The sequence below is a fragment of the Podarcis bocagei genome (assembly GCF_964188305.1).
Source record: "Podarcis bocagei genome assembly, chromosome: Z".
NCBI classification, from domain to species: domain Eukaryota; kingdom Metazoa; phylum Chordata; class Lepidosauria; order Squamata; family Lacertidae; genus Podarcis; species Podarcis bocagei.
Window position 1 is genome coordinate 1,723,826 of NC_138140.1, and position 12,258 is coordinate 1,736,083.

The following is a 12,258-nucleotide window of genomic DNA, read 5'->3' on the forward strand; positions in this document are numbered from 1 at the left end:
TTCTGTAAAGCTGCGTTGTTGCTGCACCTCCAAATTAGCCACAGGTTACCGAGTGCAGTTTTCTCAGTGTGACAGCGTTCTGATAAACCAAGGTGTGTTTGTCAGCACTTACAAGCTCCTCTGGGCTTTCCAAAGAGGTCGCTTGAGCTTGGTGCATCCAAGACACTTGACAGAGGTAAGACTTGAATTCTGGGGTGGGATGTGGGCACATCCAGTAATTTAGCAGGAAAGCTTCAAGGACGGCACTGTTGATGGGGAGATGGGATTGTAGGAAAAGAGTAAAACGTATTGCATTCTGGCTGGATGGGTGTCAAAGTAGGAACGAGGCCAGGGAGGAAACCTCAAGCTTTGAGTTAGGGAGTGGGATTGGACATGGCTGCTTTGAGAATCTGCTTGGCAAGCCAAGAACTCTGGTGGTTTCTGAGCAGGAATGACCTATATCAGTGGGGCTTCTGAAAAGGGGTGTTCTCACCCTAAGCATGATCGAGGTGGTTTTGACCTCAGAGTAGCTAGCTTTCCAGCCTATCCCTTGTATGATTTCATTTCACTAGAATTTGAAACTTACCGTAATTCCATTGATCTAGTTTTGCCTGCTGGGCGAGTTTGCATGTATTTCTAAGCTGTAAATTTTGATTTAGTAAGCAGTGAAGTGGGGTTGAACGCCTCCAAAGTGGAAAACTTTCTAGTGCTTTGTTGCGGGGGGGGGGGGATCGCTCCCTCATTTTATGAGTTCATTAGTAACAATGGGTGGATGTTGTTTACAACACACAAGTAAAATACAAACTTTGTTTGCTAAATACAAAGTAAAGTAAACATGCTTAAACTAGGTCATTCCATAGGATATAAGAAAAGTTTCCAGTGTAAACTGAAAATGTTTGCTTTTGCATTTTTGTCATATTTGCATTTTTCTCTGTAAAGCCCATGTCACTGTAGGCTACACTCTGCATGCGCAGTGCATTTTAACATTTTCAGCCTGCGCATCCCACATCAGTCTTCTTACGAGGGGGTAAACATGCCACAAAGGATTTAACTTAGTGTGATTCCAGAAATCAGAATTGTGGATTGTTTCTCCCCAGTGAATCATAGAATTGTAGAGTTGGAAATGACCCCCCCCCAAGGGCCATCTAGTCCAGCCCTCTGTAATGGCAGGAAACATAGCTTAAGGACCCCTAACAGGTGGCCATCTGAGCTCTGCTTAAAACCCCCCCAGTGAAGGATAGCCCACCCGTTTCCGAGATAGTCGATTCCATTATCAGACAGCTCATTCTCCTTAAGCCTACACCAATGGTTGAAGGCTGACTAGTGGTCATTACTCGTTAAGGAGAAATGAGCCTTGATTCCAGGTCCATCTGTTACACTAACTCCGGGGTGTGAAACCTCAGGCCAGGGGCCAAATATGTCCCTACAGGCCTCTCTGTCTGGCCCCTGATACTCTGCATTCCCATTCAGCATCACTCACTCTCCCTAGGCCACACACCAGCCCTACTTAATGCCCCCCGTGAGTGTTTTGGCTTGGCATGACTGTGTCCTTGAACCTCTGCTTATGCTCCTTGGTTGTCTGGATGGAGGGTAGAGAGGTGGTGCAGAAACTAGCCTGCTGTACAAAGGTAACATTTACATTCGTTGCTCTGCCTGCTAATGGCCTGTGGCACCCAGAAGGTTTCCTAGATAGGATGTGCTTCTTCCTAAACCATGGTTTCTTGGCTTGGCATCACTGCTCTTTTGGCTGCACTGTAATTATGCAGTGAAACCACAAATGTTTTTGTATGGATGTCAGTAGCCAGTTTTATTAAACTGTATTGGTGTGTGGATGTGTGTGTGATGTGATAGCAAAGTTAGGGCTAGGAGCTTAGTTGCTCTTCCCCACCCCTGTTTTTTGGTGCCAGGTCAGAGAATCACAGAATAGTATAATAATAGAATTGTAGAATTGGAAGGAACCTTGGGCTCTTGGAGTTGGCTCCTGTGACAAGGGTCATCTGGTCCAGTCCCCTGCAATGCAGGAATGCAGGTGCTGGCCTTTAAAGCCCTAAATGGCCACAGTCCTGTATACCTGAAGGAGCGTCTCCACCTCCATCGTTCAGCCCGGACACAGAGGTCCAGCGCCGAGGGCCTTCTGGCGGTTCCCTCGCTGTGAGAAGTGAGGTTACAGGGAACCAGGCAGAGGGCCTTCTTGGTAGTGGCACCCACCCTGTGGAACGCCCTCCCTTCAGATGTGAAGGAAATAAGCAACTGTCTTATCTTTAAAAGGCATCTGAAGGCAGCCCTGTTTAGGGAAGTTTTTAATATTTAATGCTGTATTGTTTTTAACACTCGATTGGGAGCCGCCCAGAGTGGCTGGGGAAACTCGGCCAGATGGGTGGGGTATAAATAATATATTATTATTATTATTATTATTATTATTATTATTATTATTATTATTATTATTTTGCCCAACATGGGGCTCAAACTCACAACCCTGAGATTAAGTCCCAGGGAAGTCAAAACTTAACATATTTGCCATTGCATTTTATGAAAGTTAACATAAGGAGAGCCAAAATCACATCTGGTCCAACATCCTGTTACCACACTGGCCAGTCGGATGCATGTGGGACCTGAGTTCAGCAGGACCTGTCTCCACCTGCGGTACCCAACAGAAGAGCCATGCTGTCTCTGGCACTTGAAGCAGAACATAGACATCATGGCTAGTAACCACTGCTAGCTCCGCCCCCCCCCCCCCGCGGATTTGTCTGAACCTCTTTAAAATACATCCACGTTGATTCTCTTGTGGGAGCAGAGTCTGTCATTTAGCTGTGCGCTGTGCGAAGAAGCACTATCTTTTGCCTGTCCTGAGTCTTATAACAATTAAGTTTCATTTGGATGGCTCCACAAGGTTATACACCTTGTATATATATACAGGTATATGCTTTCGTAGATTTTCACGGGTACAGGAATGCAGGTTTTGGTGTCTTCGGGTGTCTTCCCGTGTAAGAGTTGGGGTGTCTAGGCGACGTTTCGACGAGGTCTCACTCGTCATCTTCAGGCTGGTGCTTTCGGCTTCTTGTTACTAGAACAGAGCAGGGTCTCAGTGTTTGAGTTCCTATAAATACTGTTGAGGGGGTGTGGTGTATAGCCTCCAACGTTCTGGGCAGAGAGGAAGTTCCCAGGTTAATGTGCCTTTTCTTCTTTTGTTCATTAATTACTTGAGGGATATCTTGAGTGATTACTTGAGTGATATTCTGAGTACCACTTAGGAGGGTCATTAGGTGTGGATTAGTTGCTAAAGCTTTCGTGTCTTGACCTCTTGAGCTTGTGAAGAGTTTTTCTGAGAAGATGGCTGTACTGCACTTAGTTGTGCTCTGGCTTGGCTTCGTGTATAGGGGCGAGCTGTGGTTTTGTGCCCTGTGCCAGCCAGATCTGTGTAGGGATTGCAGGGGGGTGCAGCATCCGGAGGTGCCACTATGGTTTGGCTACTGGATGGTGTCTGTAATTTATCTGTGGAGAGGGTCTGGGTTTGGGTCTGGTGTGGTTGATTGGAGATGGCGTTCTGTGTGCCTCTGGTTCTGGTGTCGGTTTTTGTGGGCCATCGAGATAGAGAAACACCCTCACAACATGAACAAGCGTGACGACACGTCCCGCCTGCCAGACATCTGGAAATTAGCCCTCCCCACAAAAACCGACACCAGAACCAGAGGCACACAGAACGCCATCTCCAATCAACCACACCAGACCCAAACCCAGACCCTCTCCACAGATAAATTACAGACACCATCCAGTAGCCAAACCATAGTGGCACCTCCGGATGCTGCACCCCCCTGCAATCCCTACACAGATCTGGCTGGCACAGGGCACAAAACCACAGCTCGCCCCTATACACGAAGCCAAGCCAGAGCACAACTAAGTGCAGTACAGCCATCTTCTCAGAAAAACTCTTCACAAGCTCAAGAGGTCAAGACACGAAAGCTTTAGCAACTAATCCACACCTAATGACCCTCCTAAGTGGTACTCAGAATATCACTCAAGTAATCACTCAAGATATCCCTCAAGTAATTAATGAACAAAAGAAGAAAAGGCACATTAACCTGGGAACTTCCTCTCTGCCCAGAACGTTGGAGGCTATACACCACACCCCCTCAACAGTATTTATAGGAACTCAAACACTGAGACCCTGCTCTGTTCTAGTAACAAGAAGCCGAAAGCACCAGCCTGAAGATGACGAGTGAGACCTCGTCGAAACGTCGCCTAGACACCCCAACTCTTACACGGGAAGACACCCGAAGACACCAAAACCTGCATACAGGTATATATATATACAGGTCCTGCTATCCTGGTGCTCATTTATACGAAAATTCACTCATCCAAACACGAGGAATTAGTAACCTCACTATACACACCACAGGTCCAGATATCCAGGCAGCTGGACCTGTGTGTAGTACTGCAAACAGATAAGCAGCCTTAAACAATCCTTACTTTTTGTGTTTTGCTGGTCTGTGGCACCTGTTTTGTTAGAAACCATAGTGGGAAGGAGGGAAGGAGATCGGATAAACAAGAGAGCACTTATTCCTTCCTTGTTTGCCTTCTGCAAGGTTTCAGAGGGTTTCCCCGGTTTTATTCGATCATTTTGGGGTGGTCAGAAACATATTAGAAATTTCCCCATAGGAATCAATGGGAATTGTTGACTTGTTATGCAATTGCTTGCCTAACACACAGTTTCCTGACACTGTGATTGGATGGAGGGACCTGCATATCGCTTTAATGGGGAGGAAAATGTCTCTTTCAACACCATGCACAATCTTAAGACACCTCTTACATTATACCCCTTCTTGCTCCCCCCCCCCCATAACTAACCCTCCCCACAAAAAAGGTTACTGCCTTTCCTCAGAGGGAAGTTGCTCCAGCTCTGGATCTTTGCTAAACAACTATCCTTTCTGAAGTGAGGAGGCCAGAGCTGTGCACAATGTTCCATGCGCAGCCGCACCATAGATTTGAATAACGGTGCTGTGATATTGGTGGTTTTATTTTCGACCCCTTTCCTAATGATTCCCAGTATGGAATTCTCCCTTTTTGCAGCTGCCTGCACGCTGTGCTGACCTGAATATGAAATAATTATCCATTGGGTTGCTGTCTATCAAACAGTCTCTCTTGCCCTATCCCCCAACCCTTTATTTGAGGTAATAAACTTCTGCTTGGCAACAACAAGGGGATGGTGTGTGTTTGGGGGGGGGGGTGATTTGAAAGCAGGCAAAGGCACTCTTTGGCGGTTGGACCACGACTGGGAATAATCAAACCATTGTAGCCACCAAGAGAGAGACAGAGAGTGCCAGGGCATGCCAAGGCAGGGCATAGAGGATCCCAGCAATTAAATGGGGGGGGGGGAGGCGGTGGCAAATGACATATTTAGACAGAGCGAAACAGACTTGACAAACAAGCAAAGATAATTGCAACTTGCAAACCTCCCGGACAAAATCCAGCAGTTCTGCAGCAAAACATATATTTGCAGACTTCCCAGCTGTAAATTCAGCAATGGGGCAGGAGGGGCAGAGAGAAAAGAGAAGGCAAATGTGAGGACCAAGTAGGGCAGCTGAGAAAGGTTAGAAATGTGTTCTCTGGAAATGCACGGCTTTTACAGATAAAACAGGCGTCAGGTTATAAGGATGCAAACGAAATTCAAGAATCTGTGCACTGGGCTTCCCTTTTGCCATCGTTCTCAGGGTCATTCCTTCGGCAGGTAGAAGCCCTTCGAAGAGAAAGGCCAGGTATATGATGCAAATATGTACCTGAACATCTGTCATGGATGCTTTAGTTGATATTTCTGAATTGCAGGGGGTTAGACTAGACTAGATGGCTCTTTCAACTCTACAGTTCTTGATTCAGCGTGTGGAGAGAGAGAATCTGGCTCCGGCAGGGATTTATTTCTTTTTTAAAAGTTTCATTTATATCGCCACCTTTTCTCCAAAGAGCTAATAGTGATGTATGTACCCCCCCTCCTTTTTATCCTCACAACCACCTTGTGAGGTAGGGTAAACTGAGAAGTGGTTCTGGGCCGCTTGGGTTTCATGACTGAATGGTGATTTGAACCTGGGTCTCCGGGTCCTCGTAGAGAGCTCTAACCACTAAGCCACACTGGATCTCACGAGGATACTCTGGTGGCATATAATAGGTAAGAATAAAATTAAGCAGGCCACAAAAAGTGCTCCACTAAAACAAATTTCTAAATAAAACGTTGAATTTATTTTAAAATAACATTTAAACTGCACTAAGTGCACTTTATTGATTCTTCCCCTGCTCCTTCCCGATAAAATATTTCAGTTCAGCTGTTTTTTCCCTGTTGGTGGTGGGGAATTCAGATATTTATGCAGTGCATGACATTAATATAAAATACTTTGTTGTTGTTAGTTTTGTTTACTGAGCAGAAGTCAAACAAACATGCCAGATCTGATCTCCCATTGATTTTAGGGCAGCAGAAATTTCTGCAGAACATTTCTCATGCTCAGAATGTGTTTTCCTGAATAACCGCACCACTGAAGTTTAGAGGGTAGGCAGTGCTGGAAATTCTCTGGGCTGGCTAGTTCTGGTGAAGGGGGCTCATAGTGCCTTCCATCTTCCGTGGGGGCTTCTGCTCCCCCCTAAACCTCCCCCACCCCATATTTCAGATTTGTTTCCAGTGGTATATGAAAGTATGGGACGTTGCATTGCTTGAAAATTGTTCAAATTAAGAGTTCTTAGAGGCCGGACTGAAAAAGATATACAGTATGATTTTGTGATGTAAGGGTATAATGCAGGAACAGGCACAGTCTCCAGCTCCAGCCTCTAAGTGGATTTGGATGGTTTGAGTTCTGTCGGTTTCCATACACCCTTCTTAGCGTTTCCAGTTCCCTAGACCCCAAAATGGAAAAATGGGACAGAAAGTTCAAAAATTGATTTGGATGCTTGCCCAATGTACTTACCAGAGTAGATCACTCATGCAAGATGTTTATTATGCACAGGCCCAGAAAGTCAACTTCAAGTTTTATTTCTTACAGTTAACTTTTGTTTTCTTTTTTTATATACAGTTGGTATTAAATTGTTTCTTACTTTCCTGTATGCTGAAAATCATTTTTTTTTTAAAAAAAAAGTTACTTGAAAACACAGTGTGGCTTCTGTTCCCCCATCAGCCTCCCCCCCCCCCCCATATTCTCACATTCCGGATTTGTTCCCAATCTCTCACCACTTTCGACTTCAGCGTTCTGTTTCTGAAACACGCCCCTCCTCCTTCTCTGTGCTTTTTTTGCAGGTGTGCTGCAGAGTCTGACTTCTGGAGCATTGCACCTGCGTGACCCCCTGAGCCGTCAAGCGACTGAGAGGCTTATGAGGAGGTTCTGGCAGGCGAAACAGTGCCTAGCGAAGACACCCCGGAGGAGGGAGAAGGAGAAAGAGGAAGGGGAAGGGTACCAGAGCTGAAGCTTACTGTAGCCAGCCATGGTAGGTCCCCATGGCTGCAGGTGCTGGGGCAATGAGCAGGCAGGAAGGAGGCCATGGGAAGACTTCCTCCCTCTCTCCCTCTCCCTTCCTGGCCTGCTAGCAGACTTGCCAAAACAGCTTCCGGGGGAGAAGGAGGAGATGCTGCTGAGTTAAAAGGGAGGTGGTCTGGCACCACTCTCAAGCAGAGCAAAATGGTCTTTGATTTATGGCTGGGGCATCATCAAAACCCAGGGAGCACGGAGGCTGCAGTCTATGAATTATTGAGTGAAGGCATGGGGGGGGGGGGAGAGAACACTCAAGAATAAAGTGACTCTTTTTTTTGCTGGAAGTGGCACCAGCTATCTTGCTTGAGAGAGTGGCGCAGGCGACCTTGAACTCTGCTGGGTTGTATAACCAAATGCTGATGCTCTCAGCTCAGTCCAGCCCTTTCCCTGCCCTTCCACAAAGTGAAACCCCTGCTGTGGGCTTTCAAACTCACCTGCCCAGTCACAGGGATTCCAGGGATGCTGCTTCGGGTCCCCACTCCTCCTTACCCCTTTTTGGTTGTAGAGTGCCGAGAGAGGGGAGAAAGACAGCTGTGCCTTCCTGCACTTGAACTATTGTGATGTTCTGCCATTTCTTTAAAATCTATTTTGGACCAATGGCTGACGAGCAGGAGGGGGTGTAGGGCTGGTGGCACACTCACAATTAATGAATTCCTGCTGGCCAACTGATGGGAGAGCATCGCAAGCCTATTGATTTCTTCTGTGGTCCTCCAAATGTTATTGCTAAGAGACAGAGTGGAAGGAAGGAAGGGAAAAGAACATGTTTCAGGTGCCAGTTCAGAAGCAAATGGGAGACAGACTTTCAGGAGGATTTATTGCCTGCCAGTGCATCTGAGTCAGAAGCAGCCTGGAAATCCATGAGCCATAGGGCAATGGAGTGGAGGTTTTCATTGCTCTGGTGCCCTTCTGCTTCCCCTCTTCTCCTGTGGGTGGCGGAGGCAGGAGAGGGAGGGTAGCTGAGCGCCAGGAGGGGCACTGCTGAAAGGGGTCGCTTCCTCTTCCTCCTCCTCCAAATCTTGTGGGGATGAAGACAGATGAAGACTGAACAATTCTGGACTTGCATTTGCTTAAGGATAGGTGGCGCTTAAGGATAGGTGACAGAGCCTAGGGCTTGCCGATCAGAAGGTCGGCGGTTCGAATCCCCGCGACCGGGTGAGCTCCTGTTGCTCGGTCCCAGCTCCTGCCAACCTAGCAGTTTGAAAGCACATCAAAGTGCAAGTAGATCAATAGGTACCACTCTGGCGGGAAGGTAAACAGCGTTTCCATGCACTGCTCTGGTTTGTCAGAAGCGGCTTAGTCATGCTGGCCACATGACCCGGAAGCTGTACGCCGGCTCCCTTGGCCAATAAAGCGAGATGAGTGCCGCAACCCCAAAGTTGGTCATGACTGGACCTAACGGTCAGGGGTCCCTTTACCTTTACTTATAGAGTCCTCTAGGATTGGGTCAGGGGCCTATCTCAGGCTTTCCTAACCTGGTTCCTCCCAGATATGGTTGGATCAATCACATCCCATTATCTTTAACTATTGCCCAGGCCAGCTGGGGCTGGTGGGAGCTGGAACTCCGACCAACAAAATCTGGAGGGCACTAGGTTGGGAAAGACTGGCCTGTGCAGTCCAGCATCCTGTTTCCAAGAGTGGTCAGCCAGATCTACGCAAGAAACAGCAAACTGCCTTTCCCCAGTATATGGCAGTCAGAGGAAGACTGTCTCTGGACATTTGGTGATCATAACCAATTGCTGCTGGTAGACCATCAGCACCTCCTCTTCCTCCAGTGCATTATTAAACTATGGAACTCACTCCCATGGGAGGCAGTGATGGCCACCTACTTGGATGGCTTTAAAAGAGAAGTGGACAAATCCATGGAGGAAGTGAGGGCTCTCAATGTTTGCTAGTCATTTACCTCCACAGTTGGAGGCACATTCAGATCAGTGGTCAGGCTTGGGATAAGGTAGCTCCCTACTGCCAGTTCTTAGGGAACATAAGAGGAGGCCCACTCTTTCAAGCCAGTGGCCCATCTAGACCAGCCTCCTGTTCCCACAGTGACTACTCAGATGCCCCTGTGAGGAACCCCAAGCAGGACCCACGCACAAAAGCACTTTCCCTTCCAGTCACTGGTATTCAGAAGCATTGCTGTCCCTGGCTGTAGAGGCCTGGCATAGCCAACATGGCCAGTAGACATTGGCTTTGAGATTCCATTTGTTTGTTTCTTTTGGTTTTAAAGCAGACTTCGCAGGTTTGAGCAGGTGTTGTGCCTCCTTCTGATAGGTTTGTCTGCTGCCATTGGGACAGAAGTGTGCTGCCCTAAAATGCCCAGCAGGTTTGGGTCAACCATCCCTTTTTCAAATAATACCCTCGTCCTCTCATTTCATAAAAGAAGAGCTGTTGACAACTTCTTCTGCCTCCTCCCACCTTCTTTCTCCCTGTTATTTCCTAACCCTCTCAACAGAGATCCATCCGATCGTTTGCCAACGATGACCGGCACGTGATGATGAAGCACTCAACCATTTACCCTTCTCCAGAAGAACTCGAAGCTGTCCAGAACATGGTTTCCACAGTGGAGTGCGCCCTCAAGCAGGTCTCCGATTGGATGGATGAAATGAGCAGGTCCAGCAGGGCCGAGGGCAGCATGGACAGCAAGGAGGAGCCTTCAGATGTGGGCAGCGGCAAGTGAGTGGGTTAAAATGCACTCCCTAAAAGGGCTAAGGTTTATTGAAGCCTCATTCTTTAATCTGCTTTATATTCAGAAAATAACTCAAGTGGCGTAAAAAAAAAATGAAAACATGCAATAAGATATAATCGTGTGTGTGTGTGTGTGTGTGTGTGTGTGTATATATATATATAGTGTATTATATTGTATTATGTCATATCTAATGTATAATAGGTAATATAATATGTTATTACAGTTGGATCCCTCTTTCTGAATGCTCACTTTGTGAAAATTCACTTATCTGAACATGAGGAATTGGTACTCAAAGCTCGTTATACACACTGCAGATTCAGATATCCGAACAGTGAACATTTTTTCCCTTTCTTGCTTGTTTTTTGCTGGTTAGCTGAGGACCTGTACTGATCTGTACTTTAGTAAGGTTTCGGGGAGTTTTTCTGGTTTTTTCCAGTTGGTTTTTTTTGGTTTTCGGGGGGTCAAAATGTGGGTCAACATGATGGGGAGAACACTTGTATGTTTAAAGCTCTTGAGAGTTCCTTAACTATTAGAGCTGTAAAGTGTGTCCCTTGAGTTGAATACAAAACTGCTGGTATTCCAAATCTAGGAATTATTTCAAGTAGTTTCTTGACCACTTCCTGAGCTGTACAGTTGCGGCATGGGAATGCCTAAACAAATCCAGCGAGCTGGTCTACAAACACCAATATATGTTTGTATCCGTTACTGGGTGGTAATTCTGCAGTCCACTGACAGTCTTTCCATTGGGTACTGGGCCCATGGGCGACCTCCTATTGGTGTGTGGGGGGGTGTCGGTCCCTTTCCTACCGTGTGCGATTGCTGGCAAACATCATAGCTATAGACTATAGAGTATGCCTCCATGAACAGCCCTCAAGCCACTATGGTCCTCACCATCAGGTGAGCCTCACTTCCCATTTGGGCTTTGGAATGTAATTCTTTCAGTAAAAGTCTGAGAAGGGGTGTAGTCACCAAGAAACGACCATCTTGAAAAGCCCACCAACCACCCAACAATTCATCACCTTCTTCCCTGTTTGTGAATATGCTGGTGGTTCTCTGGGAATAGGATATTGTGTGATAGTGGGCAAGTGAGCTGCCATCTTTGAGGCTGCATCAGCCTTCTTATTCCCTTCTGTATTAGCACATTTCCCATGTGCTAATAGGAGCATTACTGCTATTTTTGCTGGCAAGAGCAGTGCCTCTAATAGAGCAATGATCTGCTCACCATGGGCTCCATGCTGCCCTGAGGCAGTTACAAAACCCCGCTCTTTCTATAAAAGTCAGTGGGCATGTACCACGTTATAAGCATACGTGCTATCTGTGTAAATGTCAGCCGGCTTTCGCTCTGCCAATTGAAGGGCCTAAGTGAGAGCTATCAGTTCTGCCATTTGTGCTGAATATTGTGAGGAAATTCTTTCCTGGTGTCGAACCTCTTCCAGTGTGACCACTGCAAAGCCTGGATGTCCTTTGCCTTCCAACATGTGACTGGACCCATCAACAAACATCTCCATTTCAATGTTTTCCAATGGAAAATCCTGTAAATTGGGATGTACCACTATCTTTTCATTCAAAACCTGTACACAATCATGGGCTTCCAAGCTTCTGGTAGTTGGAAGGAGGGAGGCTGGGTTCACTGTGTTTACCCACCTAAATGTCACATTTGGGTTGGTGAGCAAGGCAACCTCATAGCGTGACTGCTGCCCTGGGTGTAACAGTTTTCCCCCATCAGTTCCTAAGATCTGAGGGACTCCATGTGGGGCTCAAACCTCTATCTCATCGCCCAAAGTTATCTTGTTAGCCTCTTCTACTAGTAAGCTAGAAGCTGCCACCACTCTCAAACATGCCAGCCAGACTTTACTACCAGGTCCAGATTCTTTGAATAATATCCCACCATCCTCCAGGCTGGGCTCCATCGTCATATCAGGACCCCAGAGGCCACTCCTTTTGCTTCGTGTACATTTAGACTAAATCAGGCATGTCCAAAGTCCGTTTCGGGGGTCTGAAGTAAAATTAAAAAAAAAAACCTCAACAACTTTGGTCGGCTCTTTTGTCGGCCCTCACAGCCCTTCACTTCATTAAATCTGGCCCTCTTTGAATAAA

General features: G+C 46.8%; 1 protein-coding gene across 16 annotated transcripts in view; it reads left to right on the plus strand.

The window, feature by feature from the left end:
- Positions 1-12,258, plus strand: part of STRBP (spermatid perinuclear RNA binding protein) — a 154,327-nt gene that overhangs the window by 51,609 nt on the left and 90,460 nt on the right. For 11 of the 16 annotated variants that reach the window (XR_014004244.1, XR_014004245.1, XR_014004246.1 and 8 more), the window contains exon 2: positions 9,928-10,148. Coding sequence is in view for 13 of the 16 variants with exons in the window: in XM_081179720.1 (XP_081035846.1) it covers positions 9,967-10,148 (182 nt within the window). In the remaining 3 variants the exon portion in view is untranslated. Of the gene's footprint in view, positions 1-33; positions 176-7,249; positions 7,438-9,927; positions 10,149-12,258 lie in introns of those variants that run through there. The other 5 variants (XM_081179722.1, XM_081179730.1, XM_081179721.1 and 2 more) reach the window with 2 other exon arrangements.